Below are 22,122 nucleotides of genomic sequence, written 5' to 3' on the forward strand. Positions count from 1 at the left end.
TTGGAATTTTTGTGTCTAACTTTTTGAAAATATCGTCCAAGAAAAAATGAATATTGACTAACTAAATCATTTAAAAATCAAACAATAATTATTAAATATTTCTTATTTTTTATAGAACAGTGGGCAAACGGGCTTACCTGATGTTAAGTGATTGTTTTCTAGCTTGACAAATGAAAAACCAAGCCGTCATCAGAGTATTTATTTGGTATAGCGTGAAAATAAGAAGGCAAGAAATTTCTATTATACGTCGTGTTAAGTCGACAACAGATTGAATTGTTGGTTAGGTGTGTGATCAGGTGCAGTAAACACGTTAATATTGACATGAGCCCAACCACATTACTTCCGGGCGGCTTTTAACTACACACCTTGGGGTTATGGAATACATAATGAGTTCCACTAAACACCTAGTCCACGCTCCGTAAAATCGTCATTGAGATTTGGACATTGGCAGTACAAACTTTGCGTCCTTTTGCTTAAAAAAAATAAAAAAGATCATCAATGAAAATGTTGCTTAAGTTATATTAACTTAAATGACCGTCCTATGGTAACTACACAATGATATATACAAAATTACTAGTTATTTTCCCATTTTCACTTAAAAAACCTTTTTTAAAAACTTATTCAGACCGACTATAATTAGGAAATAGAATGAAAAATGTAAACACGTATTTGTGAATTAATTTATCGGAGAACTTAATTTGATCTAAGCATATAGTAGTGAGACTAAGAAAAGCTTCAGGAAAAGCTTAGCTTATGCTGTTGCTTCCTTCTAAGGTCAAAACAAATGAAATAGACAAATCTTATAAAATAAGCTATTTTTTTTATAGAACAGGGGGCAGTAAGCTCACCTGATGTTAAGTGATACCGCCGCCCATGGACACTCTCAATGCCAGAGGGCTCGCGAGTGCCTTCCCGGCCTTTTAAGAATTTGTACGCTCTTTTCTTAAAGGGTATTTTTAAGTTATAGAGTATTTTATTATCAGAATAAATGTACCGTCAAATAAATGGAAAATTGCTTCGAATACGACGTTTACGTTCTTAGCTCAAGTACAGAAGTGAAGTAGAATTATGGTTAGGAGTATAAGTGCTGGGTTCGTTCCACAATAGCCCTTATCGCCGTAGTTATCTACAACACTGAACCCAACCTGGTACAGTCGCGTCATTCAATGTTTTCCAGAATTTTATAAAAATTTAAATACCGGTACTGAAAATCAATATAGCTCCATTGGGGACATTAATCAAATAATGTTTGTAAAAGAGCTTTTCACCAACATTTAACGAAAACATGAATATGTTCAATTTGTTTATAGGTTTATCATGCCGTAATAAATATTTACAATGTATTAGTACAACATTGTGGCAACATTGCCACACATGCAATCCTAATTGTTAAAAAATAAATAAAAAGCGTGAATAATCTAATTGAATGTGAAGTAAAAAGTATTTACTTTCAAATGTCTACTTCTGCAGATTCTGTTCGCTATTTTAGTATTAAAAAACAAATTTCGGCGCGATTGTACCAACTCCCTGCAACATTGTAAGGATGTGATGAACATTTTAATGTGCCTTAAAAGCTGTAAATCCCAACAACAGACATAATTAACACCCGGGTTTAATGCGGAGGACAAATTTTTAAATCAACTCAAGTTATGGTCCAATATACGTATTCCTTTATAATAAGTACATCGTAAATCCTACACCTTGTTTTGGACAATTGATTGCGATACTTTTATAGCAATAAAAAGTTTTGCGGTACCAGGCTAAATTAGTGCCTTGAATTATTGGGGTTGGGGTCGATACAAAAATATTTGTCTATACTAATATTATAAAGAGGAAAGGTTTGATTTTTTGTTTGTTTGTATGAATTGAATAGGCTCCGAAACTACTTGGCAGATTTGAAAAATTCTTTCACTGTTGGAAAGCTACATCATTCCTGAGTGACATAGGCTATATTTCATTTTCAAAAAAAATAGGCATCCTTACTAAAATTACGATAACATTAACATTTGTTTATTATTTGATACAATTCTAACAGATGGCGCTGAGTTAAAGGTAGTTTAGTTTAGGTCCGTGTCGTGGTACCAACGTTTCACATAAGTTCTCCTACGGTTTCCCTTGATTAATTTACTACTATGTAATATAACAAAAACCTTAGCCACAGTAACGCTTGGCCGAGTCTGCTAGTAATGAATATTTATGCAGCATGGTAAATAACTATTCATATACCTATTTCTAAAAGAGTCTCTTCAAAACAGTTCAAACGATATACCAGATACGTGGGTAATACTGTAAATGTTTAGAACTGGATAGTTAGACATTATGAATGAAAACTTTTTTGTTAAATTTCAAATTTAGAACTCTTTGGTAATGAATGCAATAATGTAGTATACATATTGCATTCATTTGTCATTTGTTTTTGTGTATTGGCGGCAAATCTAAAACTCTTGTTACACGTGAAAATCAACCTAACGCGAGATAATTTTCGGTCAATGATTTATTATGACTTTAATTGTGGGCTTACTCAACAACAAAGCTATGAAAGGCTGCGATTAGCATTTCTTAATGAAGCCCCATGTCGTGCCACTATTTACAATTGGTTTAACGAGTTTAAACGTGGACGTAGCAATGATGACGTTCTTTTACAACGACTACTGAAGATAACATCATTGTAGTGCGACGCATGATAGATGAAGATAAGAGTGACCTATCAGCAGACTTGCCTTACTTGCCTATTATCATCTATTAGCTTGCCTATGAGTTAAGTTAAAAAACGGACTATTGAATATTTGACTATCGCGGGCGTCGAGATAATAATCTGTCATACAGTTCTGACCTGGAGCCCGCGACTTTCATTTATTCCCAAGAACTATAGATACAATTTTAGGTATTCGCTTTACGGGCCCTGAAGATGCTGTGAATGCGTACGAAAATGCCATAGAAGAGACTATGAAGAGAATAAGGAAGAATGGGTCCACTGCTTTTCTCTGTGCTTCCATCGAATGCGACGATGTGTAGAGAGGAACGGAGATTACTTTGAAAAACAATAAAACTATTAGCAACTTTCTACATTAAACCGTTTTTCATTTTCTAAAAATTTTCCGAGTTACCTATGTACAAAATTATGAAAGGATAATTTTATAAATGGTCTATAAGTGACTTGACAGTGACGAAGCCGCGAATTGTTTTATTTCAATTTAACATTACCACAAATATTTCATTTTAACTATATGTTTAAGTACAGTGTCGGCCTAGTGGCTTTTGCGACTCAGTCGTAATTCAATTCGATGCCTGGCTGTGCACCAATAGACTTTTTCTCACTCTGCAGATTTAACATTCAATTGGTGAAGGAAAGCACCGCAAGGAAGCTGGCTTGCCTTAGACCCAAATAGTTTACAGAGCGTGTCAGTCACAAGAGGCTGATCACTTGTCTATTAGATTGGCAAATAATCACGAAACAGTTTTAAATTTTTTTGACTTTACGTTATAAATGTAAAACATGTCCATATATTTAAAATACTGTTATATAATGGTTAAATTTAAATGTAGTTTATAGTTAACCTTTGTTCAGACCTCATCCCAAGTTGTTTACAATATAGTCGGTAATTTATCATGATTAATCGATTAATTTTCATGTTCTATAACGAAGGAGATTACGTTAACATGACAGTTATGTCCAAAGTAGTTAGTTCTAATTGATTGCCAATCTTTGGCAGAAGATAACCATAACCACGATTGGGTCACAAAAGAGAGTGCGTTTACAATACTATACAATAATTATGGGTAAATACTAATATTATGTTGATTTAATTTTCTACAATACGTATTTAATAAGTGATAACTAAACATAACTCAAATATTCTAAGTACGATTTTGTATGAAGTGACTACTTCCATTTGCATACTACTGCATTGCGTTTCATTTAAAATAGCGGTCACCCGTGCGTAACACGTTTTTAAAGTTCGGTCTACTAACCGATTTTCTCACTACCCTTTTCTTAAACCACGTCTTGGATGGAAAATCCAATGATGCATAGGAATTTGAATGTACAATGCCTTATTTAACTTTGAGTTAAGATCTCAACTTTTGAGTTTCTATACCGGGCGACTTCATCGCATAATGAAGATAAGAATTAGAACGGAGAATTAGATACTTAGCTTGATCCATTACTCTTACATGCCAATTTTTTTGCATTATTACATACATTAAGAGAGAGAAAGATATACAGATTTTTTTATAGAACAGGGGGCAGGAGGCTCGTATGAATATAAATATAAAATATGAACCTGAAAGTTTCATTACTACTACATACAAAGTTATCCTCCCGGCGGTTGACGTATAATGATTAACAAAAATATATGAGATGTAGCGGTGTTAACTTAATTTTGTAGAGAAATTATACAACGCTCGTAAAGAGATGTAAATTGCTTCTAGGTACTAAAGGAAAACTTTGAAATTTTGTTGGAGTCAACTTTAATCGTGCATAACTTGTTAGAGCGGGATTTATTTTCTAAAATCTCTTATAATATACTTTATAAGACCATAGACTAGTTAGATCCATTCTGTCGTAGGTGCGATCCGGCTGTTTTCCAATGGATTTTCTTTCTATGTGCGCATTTAATATTCGCTCGAACAGTGAAGGAAAACATCGTAAGGAAACCAGCCTTTGATCTAAAAAGTTGGGGGCGTGCGTCATGCACAGAAGGCTGATCACCTACTTGCCTATTTGATTAACAAATGATCATGAAACAGACATAGAAATCTGAGGGCTAGACCTAAAAATGTTGCAGCGCAATTGATTTATTTTATTTATAAGCAGTGTTAGTTTAGTTGATTTTGTATACGACTAATTCCTGGGGCCGTCGGTTCGAACCTTTGGTGTGAACCCTATATGCGCATTTAACAGTCGCTCAAACGGTGAAGGAAAATATCGTCAGGAAATCGGCTTGCCTTAGACTCAAAAATTCGACGGTGTGATTTAAGGACAGGAGGCTGATAACCTCAAGTAGGCCCTTTATATTGACAAATTATCAAAATATAGATACAAAAATGTGAGGCCTAGATCTGAATAAGGTTGAAATTCCATTCCAGTTATAAGACCATATAATTGCATCTCGGTTATATTGGAAAAGTCCATGAAAACTACACTTTATATCATTGTTATCTTGATGTCAGGACTAATCTACAAAGGTCAATGAAGAAAAATAAAACAAAAAAATATTCTTAAACTAACTATAATTAAAATAAAACAAAATTTAGTTTCGCGCGGTGAGATCACTACTGCCAGTAGGGGGTGCAAGGCGAGCAGCTTGGAGGAGTATGTCACGTTTTTCTTTCGGGAACCGCAGTTCCCTGGCAGCCACCCTGGCAGCACGAAGCTCCCTTTCCGCACGGGCGAGCTCATTCCTGATGACCCCACCTCCAGCGGCTGCCTCGCGTTCCCTGGATGCCCATTCCCTGGCCATTTGCTCGCGCATGGCATCGTCGAGTGCCCGCGCTGAATAGTGCGCGACCACCTCTTGTCTTGAGCACTGTCTTTCGCGCATTGCGCGGAGCGATCCGTTCCAATGTAATAGCTGGAATACTGTCATCAATTCCTGGAACTCCAGCATTGTACGCCCTTTGTTAGCTTCCAGCATAAATCTGTTGAAAAATATTATAATTATAATGTATGCTAGTAGTATAATACATGGTTCAAGGCTAGGGGGAAGACCGAGATCTCCAGCGGCCTGGAACCGCCGGTCTTGATGGAGCTATAAATCGGACAAGCCCGCAAATTCCTTCGCGAACCCCGAGGGTCCATCTTAAGGCCGTGTAGAGGGATGAGGTGTTTTAGTGGGTAGGATTTCGCTACTCATCTTAATAGCAGAGGCTTTGACTGCAGGCCCAACCCCAAAGTCCCCGTGTCACGTTGGAAATCGTCATTACGGAGCGCATTTTCAACTCATAGAAAAAAAGTATGTGACTAATACTTAAATCAATAGTTAATAAATTAATGTTCGAAGATAATAGTTATTCATCAGTTTTTAATCGTTATTCAAATGCAATTGTGACTGTGGAAGAATGTATCTTTCAATTATGTCTAATAATTATAAATAAAATATAATCTTAATAGATTGAACAGAAGTACATACATGTCTGAAATGTAAAATAATGTAAAATAATAAATGTATTTATGTAAATAAATAAATAAATATGGTAAAAACGGGTAAAATCCAATAAAAATTTACGAATTACGGTGGTACTTGTTTAAGACAGCTAAATAAAAATTACAAAAACGTTGTACTTTTACAAATATATACCTGAAAGCGGCAATCCCAGCATTCGGATCCTGATGATGGCTTCCAGCATCCCCCGCGAAGGAGGCGCGTGCTTCCGCCACGGCCTTCTCAATGAAATGATCGGATATCCTTCTGGACTCATGGTCATTGAAGACACTATTCATAAGTGCGATCTTCGCAGCGCTGCGGCGAGCCTCCGCTTTTGTTGGACAGTTCTGTGGAACATATTTTATTAATGGTTTTTGGTTATGAACATCTTCAAAATTAGTTGCACTACAATTTAAATAATGAAATAAAAAAGGACAACTAGCGGCCTAAACGCTTCCGAGCGTTTTATTTTAGGAAACATCTGTGAGAAAAGATATATTAAATTATGAGCGCAAGAAGTGCAAAATAAAAAGTAATAACCTTATAATTAGACAAAAATAATCGAACATAACAAAGCAATTAGTATATATGTAAACAGTGAAATGGTCAATAAAAAAGGACACATGAAAAATATAAGGGCACCTGAAAGAGAAAAGGACCCATAAAAAAGCATATTATGCTATGAAAAATAAAACGGGTCATATTATGTATTTTACCTTTGCCTTTTTAATTATACGATTGAATATACTCTCATCTAACCATCTAATATAATATTCAGGACTATGTAACTAACACAATAATAACCATATGTATTGTCTGATTGTAAAAATAAATTATTATTATTAATGGAGTATAACGATAAAGAAATCAGTACGCCCGCGAGGTGCGAACAGCGAACTTCCAACGAAACAGCTGACATAAATATGACGTCATCGTCAATTAGCGGTGACTCATCAATAATAATCGGCTTCGTCTCAGACACTCGGTGAATGAACCACTAATAATAATTTATTGGGTAACTGGATATGGTAAATATCAAAGCATAAATCTACTGATATTATAAAGGATTTGATTTTAGTTAAAACTCACTAATTTAAAGCAATATACTAGCAGACCCGACAGACATTATATATATATATAAAAAGATCTTGTAATAGTTGTTTAGATTTTAATACCCTAATCTTTTTTTAATTATCAGTTCAGAAAGCTAAAAAGCAGTTAAAACTGTTAAAATTAAATTTTTATAATGATTTTGCCTAAATACGTAAAAAATAAACATACAGGAGAGACAATTCATAGATAACTGTCAAAAGGAATTTTAATTATTATTCTGGGCCAAGACTGATGATTTCCTGTTTCTGTTTCCATATTATAATATGTATATCAAACTGAATTCACAATTTTTTCCAAAAGTCTTAAGGTAGTTTTTGCCACGCACCACCACTTTGGGCCCACTAAATTATTCCCCAAACCAATTCGACTTGTATGGCGGCGGCGGCGCTGTATCACTTAACATCATATGAGTATGTGGCCCGTTTACCCCTATTACATAAAAAAGTCCCTGGATACTGCAGGTGAGTACAGTAAATAATATACAAAAAAACGTGTGGCACTCGGGGACTGCCGCGGTAAAGCTATTGCATAGCATTTTTTGTCAACTTATACTGTATCACAAAGAACGGTTCGGTGGCCGTTGATACGTAATCTTATACTAAAATAAGTTCTGAGTACATACCTCAAGGTTGCTCCTTGTTAGGGCGAAAGGCACAAAAAAACACGTCAGCCGTAAGGATGGATAGATTGTTAGTTTTGGGAACAAGAAATGTTAGGACTGATGCTGTACCTTGCCTTACGATAATAGTTCACGAATACGCACAAAAACACTCACTATAATAGTCTAAATGGAGGACGTAACTATTGACAAGAGATGCACAAAAAAACACTATAAAATTGCATCTAACTGTACGCAACGAATGTTCAACCACGACTCGTAACAATGCGTGTGCGCGGATCAGCCGAGTTAAAAAGATTTTTGGGACCACCCTCATGGCCCTCAATTTATTTTATCAACTAAATATGATTCTATTCCGAACAGTCCCCCGTCCCAGTCAGGCTTAACATGACTGAGTCTAAAACCGGAGGCTGGTAGCAAAGGTTATGCCACTGGAAGACGTGACAAGCAGGCCACGGCTCTTTTTAAAACCGATTCCCCAACGCGGACCTCGGCGACTCGTGGGGTACCATCTGCACCCGGGAATAGTTTAATAATGCGACCGCGTCTCCAAGATAATGGTGGCATATTTGGTTCTTTGATAAGAACCAAGTCCCCAACCTTAGGCGGATCTGTTTTATCTATCCAACGAACTCGTTGCTGCAATAAATGGAGATATTCTATATTAAAACGTTTCCAAAAACTCTGAGATAATTGTTGTAGCAGTTGGAAACGTGAGAGCCGATTTATTGGTGTGTCCACAAATGGATATTCAGGTAACGCATTGAGAGGAGCCCCAATCAAAAAATGTCCAGGAGTTAAAGCTTCTAGATCATTTGGGTCCGAAGATATAGGACAAAGTGGTCGTGAGTTCAAAACAGATTCAATGTTACAAAAGACTGTGGCTAGTTCTTCATATGTAAGAACTGATTCTCCTATAATTCGTCGTATATATGTTTTGGCCACCTTCACTACAGCCTCAAATATTCCACCCCAAGATGGATATCCAGCCGGACTAAATTTCCATTTAATTCCACGACGAGAAAGTGAACTTTCGATAGGCAGTTGGTTTTCAGTCAAAAACTTATAAACTTCTCCGAGGTAACGTTCACTGCCCTTAAAATTTGTCCCACAGTCGGAGCGAATCAAGTTTGGTAATCCTCGACGACTAACAAAACGAGACAAACAAGCGATAAAAGCTTCAGTACTAAGTGATGACACCACCTCCAGGTGTACGGATTTTGTAACAAGACAGACAAAGACACAGAGGTACCCTTTTACGATCTTGGCGTTTCGCAATGATGAAACCTTGATGGAAAATGGCCCAGCAAAATCGGTGCCTACACCAGAGAAGGGTCTAGCAGCAGTAATGCGATCTGGAGGCAAATCTCCCATTTGTGGTTGAGTCAAGGATGCTTTAAGTCGATAACAAGGAATACACTTAAAAATAACATTTCGAATAGCCCTCCTGGCTGACAAAATCCAAAATTGTTGATGAATAATAGCCAAAAGTGTATTTAAGCCAACATGTGCATTCTTTTCGTGTCTGTCAGTAATTATCAAATCTCCCAATGGAGTTCGATTAGGAAGGAGAAGCGGATGTTTATGATTATAAGGTAGTTCTGAATGGCGTAATCTTCCACCTACGCGTAACAAACCCTTATCATCAATAAATGGATTCAGCCGAGCAACAGATCCCTTTAATTTACCTTGTCCCTTTAGAGTAGCAAAGACTGTTTCAAAATGCTTAGCTTGGATATAACGAACCCAGAATAATAAGGATTCATTTCTTTCATCTGGTGATAATACATTTGACATATTCTTAATTGTTGGATTCCTTGAATTATAAATAAACCTCCTAATCCAGGCGGTCACTCCAATCAATTTGTCTAATGAACTAAACCTTGCGAGTAACGGGTCTAAGTTTTCTATCGATTCCTGAACGACAAGAGAAATAACTCTTAAACACGGAAGAGGCTCAACAAGTTCCGTTTTAGTGCGAGGCCAACAATTTTCGGGTTGGTACAGCCAACCTGGAGCCCACCATAAGGGATGGTCTAATATTACTGGAGCCTCACAACCTCGAGATGCACAGTCTGCCGGATTAAGTTCTCCCGGTACATGCCTCCAATCCAAGGTCACGACAGATTGCTGAATTTGACAAACCCTATTGGCCACAAATACTTCCAAAACATGAACTGACGCTTGCAGCCATGCAAGAACTATCTGACTATCAGTCCAAGCAAAACACTTCTGTATATTCATTTTTGGCCAAAAATAGATTTAACATGGTTTATCAAACGAGTCAATAGAACGGCACCTGATAACTCTAATTTAGGAATTGTTAAGCGTGTTCTTACCGGTGCAACCTTACTCTTTGCCATAACTAGTTTAACCGTTACAACACCAGATTGATTGACAGAACGAATATAAACTGCAGCAGCATAACCACTTTCCGATGCATCACAAAAACCATGAATATCCACTATGCATTTCCCTGGTGGCAATAAAGACCTATCAATTTTAATCAATTGAATTTCAGGAAGCGACGAAACAAACCTAATCCAAACACTTAACAATTCACCAACTACAGGGGCATCCCATGTTAATCCTTGTAACCAAAGCTTTTGTATAAAACATTTTGCCCAAAAAACAACTGGAGCTAACCATCCATTAGGATCGTATATCCTGGCTACAGTTGAAAGTACTACACGCTTTGTCCAAGATTTAATTACATCTATGTCTTGCACTCGAAAGGTAAATATATCACCTAACGGTTGATACTGAATACCTAATACTGCAACAGCGTCAGGGTTGTCCACGTTCTGAAAAATATAAGGATGTTGTTGATGATCCTCGGGTAAACCAGCAAGAACAGCTTGTGAGTTAGACACCCATTTCCTTAACTCATATCCACCAGCCTTAAGAATCCCAATTAGCTCATCGCGTAGTATCAAGGCTTCTTTCTCATTTGCAGCTCCAGTGCAAATGTCATCAACGAAAACATCACTATTCAAAACATCGGCTGCTCTTGGAAATTGCAAACGTTCTCGCTCAGCCAATTCTAACAATGTACGAATAGCAATATAAGGACTTGATCTGAGTCCGTATGTATTGGTATTTAATTCAAATACTGTAACTGGATCGGATTCCTTCTCACGCCACAAGATAAGTTGATAGCAATGGTCATCAGTATGAATTACGGTTTGCCTAAACATCATTTTAATATCTGCAACAAATACAATCTGATGTCTTCTAAAATTTGTTAAAATATCACCAATGTCACGATGTAACTTTGGGCCCGAATGCAAACATTGATTTAAAGAAACTCCATTGGAAGTAGGCGCTGAGCCATCAAAAACCACTCTTATTTTATCACTTTTAAACACAGCATGATGTGGAATGAAGTAGTGCTCCTGTGTGCGCCAATCATAATCAGAAACTGACATATGTCCGAGCTTAAAGTACTCGTCCATAAACTCTATATACTTAGCACGAAAAGTAGAATCTCTCTTCATTCGTCTCTCCATGGATGTTAACCTTTTCTCAGCTAAAGACCTGGAGTGACCCAAAGGTGGTCGGGATGGTAAAAAAGGTAACCTCGTGACAAACCTACCCGAACGGAGACGACCAGTGTTATTCTGAAAAAACAATTCACATTCTTGGTGCTCCGGATTTTCACGAGCCGCTGTGGGAGGCTCTTCGACTTCCCAAAACCGTTGAATGGCTTCAGCAAGTGAGAGTCCCACACACAAGTTACCATCTTCAACGCTAAGAGATTCTATTGGAAACACAGGACCCATAATGACATCACCAAAATCAGTTGTGACTGCTACTAAACCCGCTGGTTGTAAAAGTGTGCTTTTACTTAGCCGCAGCCTTCCCAAAACTTCTGCTCCGAGTAGCAAATCGATTTGACCTGGAATATGAAATGTACAATCCGCTAAGTTTAGACTACGTGTAAAATCTAATATCTCCGATGGTAATTTAACAAGTGGGTGTCTGCCCATAACATTATCTAAAATTATGGCAGAAATTGTAATCTGTGGCTGAGAGCATTGAACAGGAGAAAAAGTAAGTGTAACTTGTCCCCGCAAACCAGCAACCTTAGAGCCACCTACACCAAATATACTCCCGCTAGCAGGGAAAATACGCAACTGTAACCTATCCACCAAATCCATTGACACCAAACTTCCCTGTGCTCCAGAATCCAAAATCGCACGCGTGGTTACCTGCTCACCTGATGGAGAACCAACACAAATCTGTGCGGTGGGTAACAAAACAGTAATAGGAGATGTAGGAGTTCTAGTAGGGACGTGACCTAGTCAATATCCTTCTGGTTCAGGGACCCGCTGGCCTAAACGAGGCCACTCAGAAAAGGGCAAAGGCCTAACAAAATCACGACGTTGCTGTTCAATAACAGGTGATGCACAAGAGTCATAATTATCTTTGCTCTTAGGAAGTTGTTGCTGATCAGAGGTGACACGAGTCCTGTCATGAGACCTTAAGTTTCCCCCGCCCCTGCAGGGTGGTGGCTGCCTCCGATGATAATCATAATAACCTGATCCTGTACGGTGCCTGGAAGCATGACCAAAACTACAGTGTCTAGCCTTCACACCACCATTCCACTGATCACCTGTATTTTGCATATCTTCAACAAACTCCCGTGCCGGTGCAGCTGATTGGGGTGAACCATTCATATTACCACAAAGTATAATGTGATGATTGCCATTACAGTGTTTGCATGGTCGTGACACTTGGCATTGTGATGCCAGGTGCTTGCCTAAACAACCATAACACCACTTCCGCTGTCGGGCAATATTTCGCCGTGCTTGAAAACGTAATGCTAAAAACTTTTGACATGACACTACGGTGTGATCAGGGACTCGACAATAAACACAACATTTGCCTGGATGTTGAGTTGCCACGTTATAAACTCGCTGGTCAGGGCGTCGCATTAAGCGCATATGCTGTTGTCGCGGCCTACTAGAAATTGGGGCCGGCGTCGTGGACGGCGCTGGAACATTATCCTGTCTGCGACACTCATCCTCTAAAAACAAGATCAATTCATCAAACGTGGGAAGATGAGTGGTTGAATCTCCACTATACGCCTGTTCAAATCGGGTGCGCATATCTAAATTTAGTTTTTGTAATGTAATATGCAACAAAATAAAAGACCAACTATCTACAGGCAAATTTAAACCCCTTAAGCCATTAATTGCCACTAATAAAGGATTTAAAACTTGAATTCTTAAGTTGTGGCTCTGCACATTACTATGTAAATTTAAAATGACATTTACGTGGCTATCCGCTAGCCTACGTATATTTTGATACCGCCTCATTAGTAAATCTCTGGCTATATCATAATTGTTGTCCACAAGTGCTAAATGTTGGACTAACCCTTTAGCCTCCCCGGTGAGACTAGCCAACAAATATGCCAACTTTTGCGCAGATGTTAAATCACCCCTTGAGTGCACTAAACTATCGAATAAATGTATAAACGCCACCCATTGGCTTAAGTCGCCACTAAAATGGGGCAAATCTAATTTGGGTAACCTACCTATAATACCACTTGAAGTTAAACTATCCTTCGATTGAAGGTTATTTGACTGAGTAGCCGAATTTAATTTAATAATACCAACGGCTTCCCTGATTTGATCAGCCAAATCCTCAGCCTGATCCATGTCTCCACAAACCTTGTCCATCACCTCCGGTTCCAAACCCAATTCAAGCAATGCCTGATACGATTTATATAAATCTTTCATCCTATCCTCTAACGCGTCACTTCTTGATAGAAGGGCCTGTACGCGATCTTTTCGCGAAATATTTAAAACGGCCGATCCTAGCCACCGCAATACACCAGCTATTTGTGCCTTGTGCGAAACCGCCATTATATAAAAGTATAAAAGTACAAACAATAGCACAAAAATCAAATAAAAAGTAAATTATAATAAGCGGCTAATAACTTACTACACAAAACGATTTATAACACTATCAAAACACTATAATCCCTACAAACATAACAAGATATATGCATTAATAAGTTATGAACCCAGGACTTATATACCGAAAAATCATTAACTAAAATGAAACCACGCTCTGCTACCAAAAAATTATGTATCACAAAGAACGGTTCGGTGGCCGTTGATACGTAATCTTATACTAAAATAAGTCCTGAGTACATACCTCAAGGTTGCTCCTTGTTAGGGCGAAAGGCACAAAAAAACACGTCAGCCGTAAGGATGGATAGATTGTTAGTTTTGGGAACAAGAAATGTTAGGACTGATGCTGTACCTTGCCTTACGATAATAGTTCACGAATACGCACAAAAACACTCACTATAATAGTCTAAATGGAGGACGTAACTATTGACAAGAGATGCACAAAAAAACACTATAAAATTGCATCTAACTGTACGCAACGAATGTTCAACCACGACTCGTAACAATGCGTGTGCGCGGATCAGCCGAGTTAAAAAGATTTTTGGGACCACCCTCATGGCCCTCAATTTATTTTATCAACTAAATATGATTCTATTCCGAACATATACATTATTTATTTATTTATTATAGGTGCGTATTGGCCGCACCTATATTACGTCATCGTGTGTTAGGTTTTTTCGTTACGGAATTTCTTGATTCGGCCGCCGCGCTCAAAGTCCGCGATATAGCTTAAAACACCATGGGCTAATGATCATTACCTGAAAACTGCCAAAGCAAGCTCCTCCAGGCAGAGTTACATAGCAGACGTATGGCGGGTGCGCAGCCGGTACTGATTCGTAGATGACTAGCGCGCTACTACCACCACTCGCTGTGTTGCCATTTCTCGATGCCTTGAGTTGCCAGAACTCTTGTAATGCTTCCACTACGTTTACTGTTGAGAGAACGCCATCCGCTGTAAAGATAAAACTTATTAATTACAAATAGTATTATGAGGGGTTGATGACCTTGACTTAATGTTTGGTCAGTTATAGGTGAGATTGGCAAGACATATGACGTGTATTTAATTGTAATAAAGAATTTAATATCAAATCTTACAAGAACCTAAACTAAATCAATTTTAATTAAACAATTTATAGTAATATTTCTTGTATCGAAAGATTCTTTGACAGGATAGATGAACCGTATCCATATATGTGGTTAACATACATACCATAATCTATTCCTGGCTTCAGGTTAACTAAAACATAAATGTTTCTAGTTGTTTAGCATAAAATTCGAAGACTTAAATTTTTTTTAAATTAAAAAAAACAATACAATTAGCTGCTTTTTTAATACATATGGGGAAAGAGATGTACACTTGGTTAGTAGAAGTCTTATACTTTCTTTTTATCATAAAATTTTTTAATTTTATTTCGTTATAAACATAGATGACTGATATTTAAGAAGTGAAATACTCAAAACACAAGCATAATTCATGTTGACGGAAACATTTACAAAAGGTGTCCAAGTTAACCCATAAATTGCCGACTTTAATTAAATCGAGGGGTGATCAAGGAAAATAGTATTAAGAGGGGTCTTGACTTGTTCCAGTATAAGACATTTCATGTAAATAATACTTTCATGGTTGTTTTAATTTATGGGTAAGATTCATATGAGATATGCTGCAATGTGATTCAAATTTATTTGCAAACAAATGCTAGTTATTTTATTTGCAATATATAATCTATTTTTATATAATTTAAATATAAAATAATACAACACCGAGGATATATCCTATCAATTAAACTGGTGATGATATTTTACATTATATTGTACCAATACATTGGCAATTAATCGTTAAAAAAAGTTAATTGTGTGATTTGACTGTCATTTGACAATTGACATGAGGTTGCTTATCATTTTTCAACGCGAGCGCGAGATTCAGTAGCTTCCAATTTCGACATACGATTATGGCTTGAGGCCATAATTATTTTTTGATTTCTTGATTTTTTTTTACATTTTAAACTTTTTGACAAATAATTTTATTCTACAGTAAATGCTAATGCTATGGACAAATTGTACCAGATTAGTTTAAGTCAAGTTTTATAGTAATTTCCCTAGCAAGACTAGCTTGAAAAATTAAGGTTTAAATTGTTTCATGTCCAAGCGATCTTATTTTTATAGCTTTTTGGTTTTATTCTTTATTAAATTTATTACTAAGACGAATTTATTACTTTTATATAGTTATTTGTAAGTAACATATGAAAGGTACTCGCGTAGACTAAAGGAAATATGTTGAATACAAATCGTAATTATTTATTGATACCGAACAATATTAGCAAATTCTATTGAATACAATTGTGGAACATATCTAAACTAACATTTCAGAATTCCGAACAGGATTAGAATGAAGTGCGGTTTAACTCGGGCATAGATAGTAGACACAAATCTCATAATACTCGCCTCTATTATCTATGCTATTATTGCAAGATTTCGCACGATTTTCACAAATATCTTGGGAACTGAAAGCCAGTATTTTGAATGTTATCACTTTATATCGTGTATCGAGACAGTTACGAGAGAACAATGTTTTGTCGTTAGGTTATATGAATTGTTAGAATGCTACAAAGGCGGCAAATAACCGAGTAAATGTGTTTACAGAAAATGTAATAATTTTGAAAACAGAATTTTATTTAGTTTTTTTGAGAGGTTTGAACTACAGCTGTGCAAATTTAATACTTGCTTGCACGGCGAAAGGAATCTTGTGAGGATGTAAGAATTTATTATTCTTTAGACGCCTAAAGTACACGGCGTGTAATAATGATCACGAAATGTGTAGAAATCTGAGGCCCAATTTGTAGCTGCCCCTGTTGTAAAGGATTGTACTATCTACTATGATATGATTACTATATAAAATGTGTCTGTATATATTTTATAAATTTACTGTTATATACAGAGAGTTGTATATACCACAGTGAATCTGTAATTATAGTTATGTTGGTATTTGATTATTATAGTTGAAAGAGTAAGTATGAAATATATAAAATAAACTTTATCCACAGACTACTTCATAAGAGATATTTTCAAACGTAAAGCAATGTATTATAAAAGACTCAAATTCGGCAATCCTTTACACAGAGTATCTACACATTGAAAACAAAAAGAGTCTTTAATCCGGGACATAGAGTTCCGGACTCGAAGCGATAGTCGATTGTTTGCACTGTTACCCGGAAGGGTTTCCTTTTATTTCAATTTTAACCGGTTTTATAGGTCTATTACAAAAATAATGGTAAACTCGCAAAAAATATCACAAAAAAATAACTATTTATTTATTTTTTAACAATAAAAATATCCAGCGGCAAATAACTTTGCTGTTGGCTTTGAATTTATAGCAAAATATCTAGAATTCTAATCACGTAATTCAAACAAGTGGGAGCCGTCTGCAATGTATGTGCAGTACAACCTTAAATATTGTCGCATATTTATAACATTCAGTATCATGAAAGAGTCCTTTGAAGCTCATGAAATACACGTATAGATAAGTTTTCATTTGAAAAGGAACGTGTTAGTTCGTTGAAACGTAAGAAATATTGATTTTCTAAGCTCTTGTTGCATTCGCTTATTTTGTTATTTATTTTCTTGAACATTTAACGCTTTTACTATTTAACTTGCATTAGCAATTCCAAAAACTGGAATTTCAGTAAATAGTTTTATACAATAATTTCCAATCCTATTTTTATTTCTTGTCAATTTCTACATTTTATCTAAAAATCTTCAATATTCCTCAAAGGAACAGTTCTTTCATATCAGAGAAAAAATATAATTCACCTTATTATGTTTAATTTATTCAATATGGTAACCTCAGCCGACATTTTGACGTGATCTTATGGATTGTGGTGTAAAAGAATTATATTATTACACCCAAGACGATACCTTACTCACGTACGAAGAGCTTTATTTCAATTTTATACAGGTGTAAATAACGTTTAAATTGTTAGAATCTTTCATGATAGGTTTAAGGAAGAAATGACTAGCAACCAGTTAACAAAATACAGTACGAAAAAGTGAAATTTTAATTTCAAATAATTTTAATAAATAATTCTCAGAAATCAAATTGCCCCCTATGGGGCGGGGCGTGAGCCCCACGTTTTGAAACGCTAGAGAGTAGCTAGCAAAAGACTTAAGATCATATTGAAAAGTTTCTAAACCACTTAAGATTGTATCTCAAGAATGAAACTGTTTCAATCAAGCTGTTTTCGATATCATTAAATGAAATTGGGGATTAATAAAGTATTTGTAAAGCAAAAATAAATAAAAAAAGATTGATTTTTAACTAAAACCAATCGTGACAAATAAAATGATATTAGTTTTAAATTCTCATAACAGTTTAGAGAATTAGGGCCTTTTTCACAATGTATGGATAAAGTACCAAATAGCAATGCAGCACAAATAATTCAAAAGATAAAAGTTCCAAATAAGATACTTCGCGTTTCATGACAAATAGCGCTATCTGACAGTCGTGAAACGTAAAAATATTGTTTATCCTACCAATAAGTAATAAATAGCTTATTTGGAACTTATCCGGACATTGTGAAACAGACCCTTAATGGAATATAAATAAACATCATTGTAAAGACTTGAACGAATAATATCTTGCATAACATCAATGCAATATCGCGTAGCTTTCACGAATAAAAAAGTGGTATTATATATTATGAAGAAAACATCAGAAGGAAAACTTGGTATTTTTCGTTATCTCCCGAGATATTTAAATATGAATAGTGACGGAAAAGTGAAAAAACAACATTTGTCTTTGATGTTAAAAGCTTAGCGTAGCTTTCCAACATTTTTCCCTTTTGATCATTGTGAACAGTACAAATTTGATAAAACAATAACTCAATGGTGACAAAATGTACTGAATTGATTAATCACTGTTTTTATGGGTAATCAATTTAGAATTGTTATTAAAATTTTACGTAATCACGAAATTATGGAAAACGTGTGCAGAGGTTATTTTTAAACTTGAAATCGTTTTGCTAATGAACTACAACTATGATCTTGTGACTGAGTTTCAATGTATTTTAAAATTTAAATGGGAACAAATAAAAAATATATTAAAACTTTTCTTATCAATTTCCACAACGCGTAAAAAACATCGCAATCGTATAAAAGCTTGCGCCAGACAAAAGACTCTCTTCCTCGTGGTGTTTACTAATTTATTATTCAACTATAGGACAATTGTAAATCACATTTGAATCATAAAATTGTAATTTAATAATTATAATAATTTTAGTAATAATTATGATAATAATATGGAATTCATTGCAAATAAGACGCCAGACATCATAGGGAATGGTATTGTGATATAACTTTGTGTTTACGTTTTTCACACCAATAAGAACAAAGTGTCTTCCCCTAATATATACTGTAAGTAGTATTATTGGGCACTTCTTTTTCAAACAAGTTAAATATCCTTGTTCGTCAATTTGTTTTTAGTAACACACAAAATGGTGGGAAGAAAAACAAACCCAAACGTCGACATAAAACATGAAAATGTATACACACAACACACACATTGTAACACAATAAGATATTTAGCTTGCAACGGGGCTCCATTGGAGTACATTAGTATCGGTCGCACGAAGGCTTTACGTGTCTAACCAATAAATGCTTCAGTGAATCGATCCCGTCTCGATACTCTAAGCTTTTCTCCGATCTATGAAGTATTGTCATCACTTCCGGTAGTTTCATACAAATACCTAACATATAGAAATTGAGTACCTCGTTTCTCAGATATAATCCACGACTTTGATTTTATTCGAATACAAATGTACTAAATTTCAAATTTCATCCTCGTCAATAATCGATATATTAAAAAGATTTTGCACCTATTACTGACAATCGTAAAATAACACATTCAGTCGTTTTATTCAAGCGTTCATAGAGAGAAGTGTGGCGGTTAGACTAGATTTTATATGTATAAATTGTAGAATAATGTAAGTGAACTAGAACTTTTGATATATGGATAAATGACTGATTACTAAACTATGTGAGGTTTCGCAAAATAAAATCATTATAAACTGTAATAATTATAAGTCTTGTATTTTATAATGTACTCACTCTATCGTTCTCTCACATTGTATTTGTACTGAGATGAAGAGAGACAGGTAATAAGACTGATTTTTTGAAACTGACTGAGTGAGTTTTTATGAATTATTTATTTACTAAGTGTCCTTCAGATATATATATACGAGAGTTTTTTGTATGAGCCAATACTGTTCAATAATAGATTTGGAAATAGGGCAATTTCATTATTTGAACACCTTTATTCAGCTCACATCTCAACGTAAAAATCGTTTAATCGTACCCTCCTGCCTCGAAGTATCTCAATTTTGTTATAGGATATAGTAAAGTTGAAGTACTGATTCAGCCAAAATGTTGTATGGTTTTATGAAATCACAGTAAATGAAACTTTTTATCACATTATAGACATTTAACTAAAATAATTTAAATTATTTTAATTTGATATTTATAGCTCTTACATGAATTTTGTAAACATTTTTGACACATACATATTTTGATTAGGTTTGATTAAATCGGCGTATGTCCTACTGCTGATTAAGGTATAATTTTGTGTTTTATATTATTATAATAATAAATAAATGAATTTAATGCTTTCTAACGTTCATAAGTTTATCGTTTTTATGTTTCTATATTTAGCTTTTAAAAAATATAGTATATCTAGTCTGTAAGTTTATACTAACATAATGGTGGATTATTTTTTCTGAACTATAAATAAATAATAATAAGGGACACTAAGAGTTCATAAATAGATATGAAATAAATTTAATTGCAAGAATTGAAAGCTTTTTAAACCATTAAAAACGTGTGCTATGCGCGTACACACAATATATCTTTATACATCATAATTAAATGTTATTTTTTAATAAGTTTCTAATAAATGTTAACCTTAAATAAGTAATGATCATGATATGGCAAAAGCCTCTCAATATTTAACTTTCGCAAATGTTAAAGCAATTACCGGAGGCTCTACTCCCACGTAATTATCATAATGATCGAAGGGAAAGCGGATAGGAAAGTGTTTCTATAAATACATGATTATATTTAGTTTCCTGTGAGATTATTTTTTACTAGTAATTGTTATTAGATCTCTTCGTGTATGTCAATGTTTGCCTATAAGTGCTTGTCACATTAAAAATAGTATTTTGTGATTTTTTTAGCGATGTAACAGTGTGCCGAGCTTTGGCAAGCTTTTTATCAATAAAAAATAAAAATGTTTTTAGAGATTACGATTACTAGTAGCTTCAGCGTGTGATCAGGCTTGATGTCTTAGCCTCGATATCCGGCGGTGCACCGGTGTTTATTTTTAAATAGCCGGCAACGCACCCGTGAGCTATCTGGCACTGAGAGTGTCCACGGGTATATCACTGACATCAGATGAGCCTCCTTTTCCATTTCATTTGCGTTTGTTTTTATATATTAACAAAAAACCAATGGACTTTATTTCTATGTCCGCATATAACAATTGCTCTTACAGTTAAACGAAACAGTGAGGGAAGACAAGACAAGAAAAAGACAGACTGAACTTGAATGAATAAAAGTTACGGATTTATCTGAGGCCAAGATCTATTTAGGGTTATAGCATTAATTATGTTTTCTTGAGATGGATATTAAAATCAAAAAAATTATCCATCTATTCACATTTACCGGATCCAAAAAAGAGCTAGATTTTTTTAACATATACTTTTCTCACACCCAAAATCCATCGAAAACAGCGCTTTATTTATCCACTTGATAAGAGCCAACTGCTTTATATGGCATGAAAGCGCAAAGTTATCGTCAGCGTATACAAGTTTTTAAAAATAATTACTTAGCTCCATAATATTCTAACAGACAAAAACAAATTAAAAATGTTATCATTTTAAATGCAATTAGGACAAGGTCATATTCTATGTTGCTTCCATTGAACATGAATTGAAAGCTTTAACAGAGTTCGCATTCATGTCAAGCTTTTAAAAATTTAATTTAAAAAAGATTTAAAGTAAACGATAAAATATAATGTTAAAGGTATAAATTTCCAATATTGCTGACAAATATAAAAGTGTTTTCGACGTTTCTATTTCTACTCAGCAATAATTGTGTGAACGGGTAACCTTATGTCTGATCAAGTTATAAAAATATTAGTATTGCGTTATGTGAAGTTTGACAACTGTTAAAAGTTTGCTATAATTTTTAATTTATAGCGAGTGAAGTTATCTGCAGATTGCACTGAACGATTTTTCATATTAACATTTGACACACGTATATCACGGTATCGTTTAAC

At 35.2% G+C, this 22,122-nt stretch overlaps 1 protein-coding gene across 2 annotated transcripts in view; it reads right to left on the bottom strand.

Moving 5' to 3' along the window:
- Positions 1-5,215: 5,215 nt before the first annotated feature.
- LOC110995738 (protein limb expression 1 homolog) overlaps positions 5,216-22,122 on the bottom strand; it is a 31,699-nt gene continuing 14,792 nt past the window's right edge. For both annotated transcript variants that reach the window (XM_022263034.2, XM_045632628.1), the window contains exons 2-4: positions 14,558-14,751; positions 6,300-6,493; positions 5,216-5,640 (exon numbers count right to left, since the gene is read on the bottom strand). In XM_022263034.2, coding sequence (XP_022118726.1) covers positions 5,253-5,640; positions 6,300-6,493; positions 14,558-14,751 — 776 coding nt within the window. In that variant the 3' untranslated portion in view covers positions 5,216-5,252. The remainder of the gene's footprint in view (positions 5,641-6,299; positions 6,494-14,557; positions 14,752-22,122) is intronic.

Source organism: Pieris rapae, chromosome 20 (genome assembly GCF_905147795.1).
Source record: "Pieris rapae chromosome 20, ilPieRapa1.1, whole genome shotgun sequence".
Taxonomy (NCBI): Eukaryota; Metazoa; Arthropoda; class Insecta; order Lepidoptera; family Pieridae; genus Pieris; species Pieris rapae.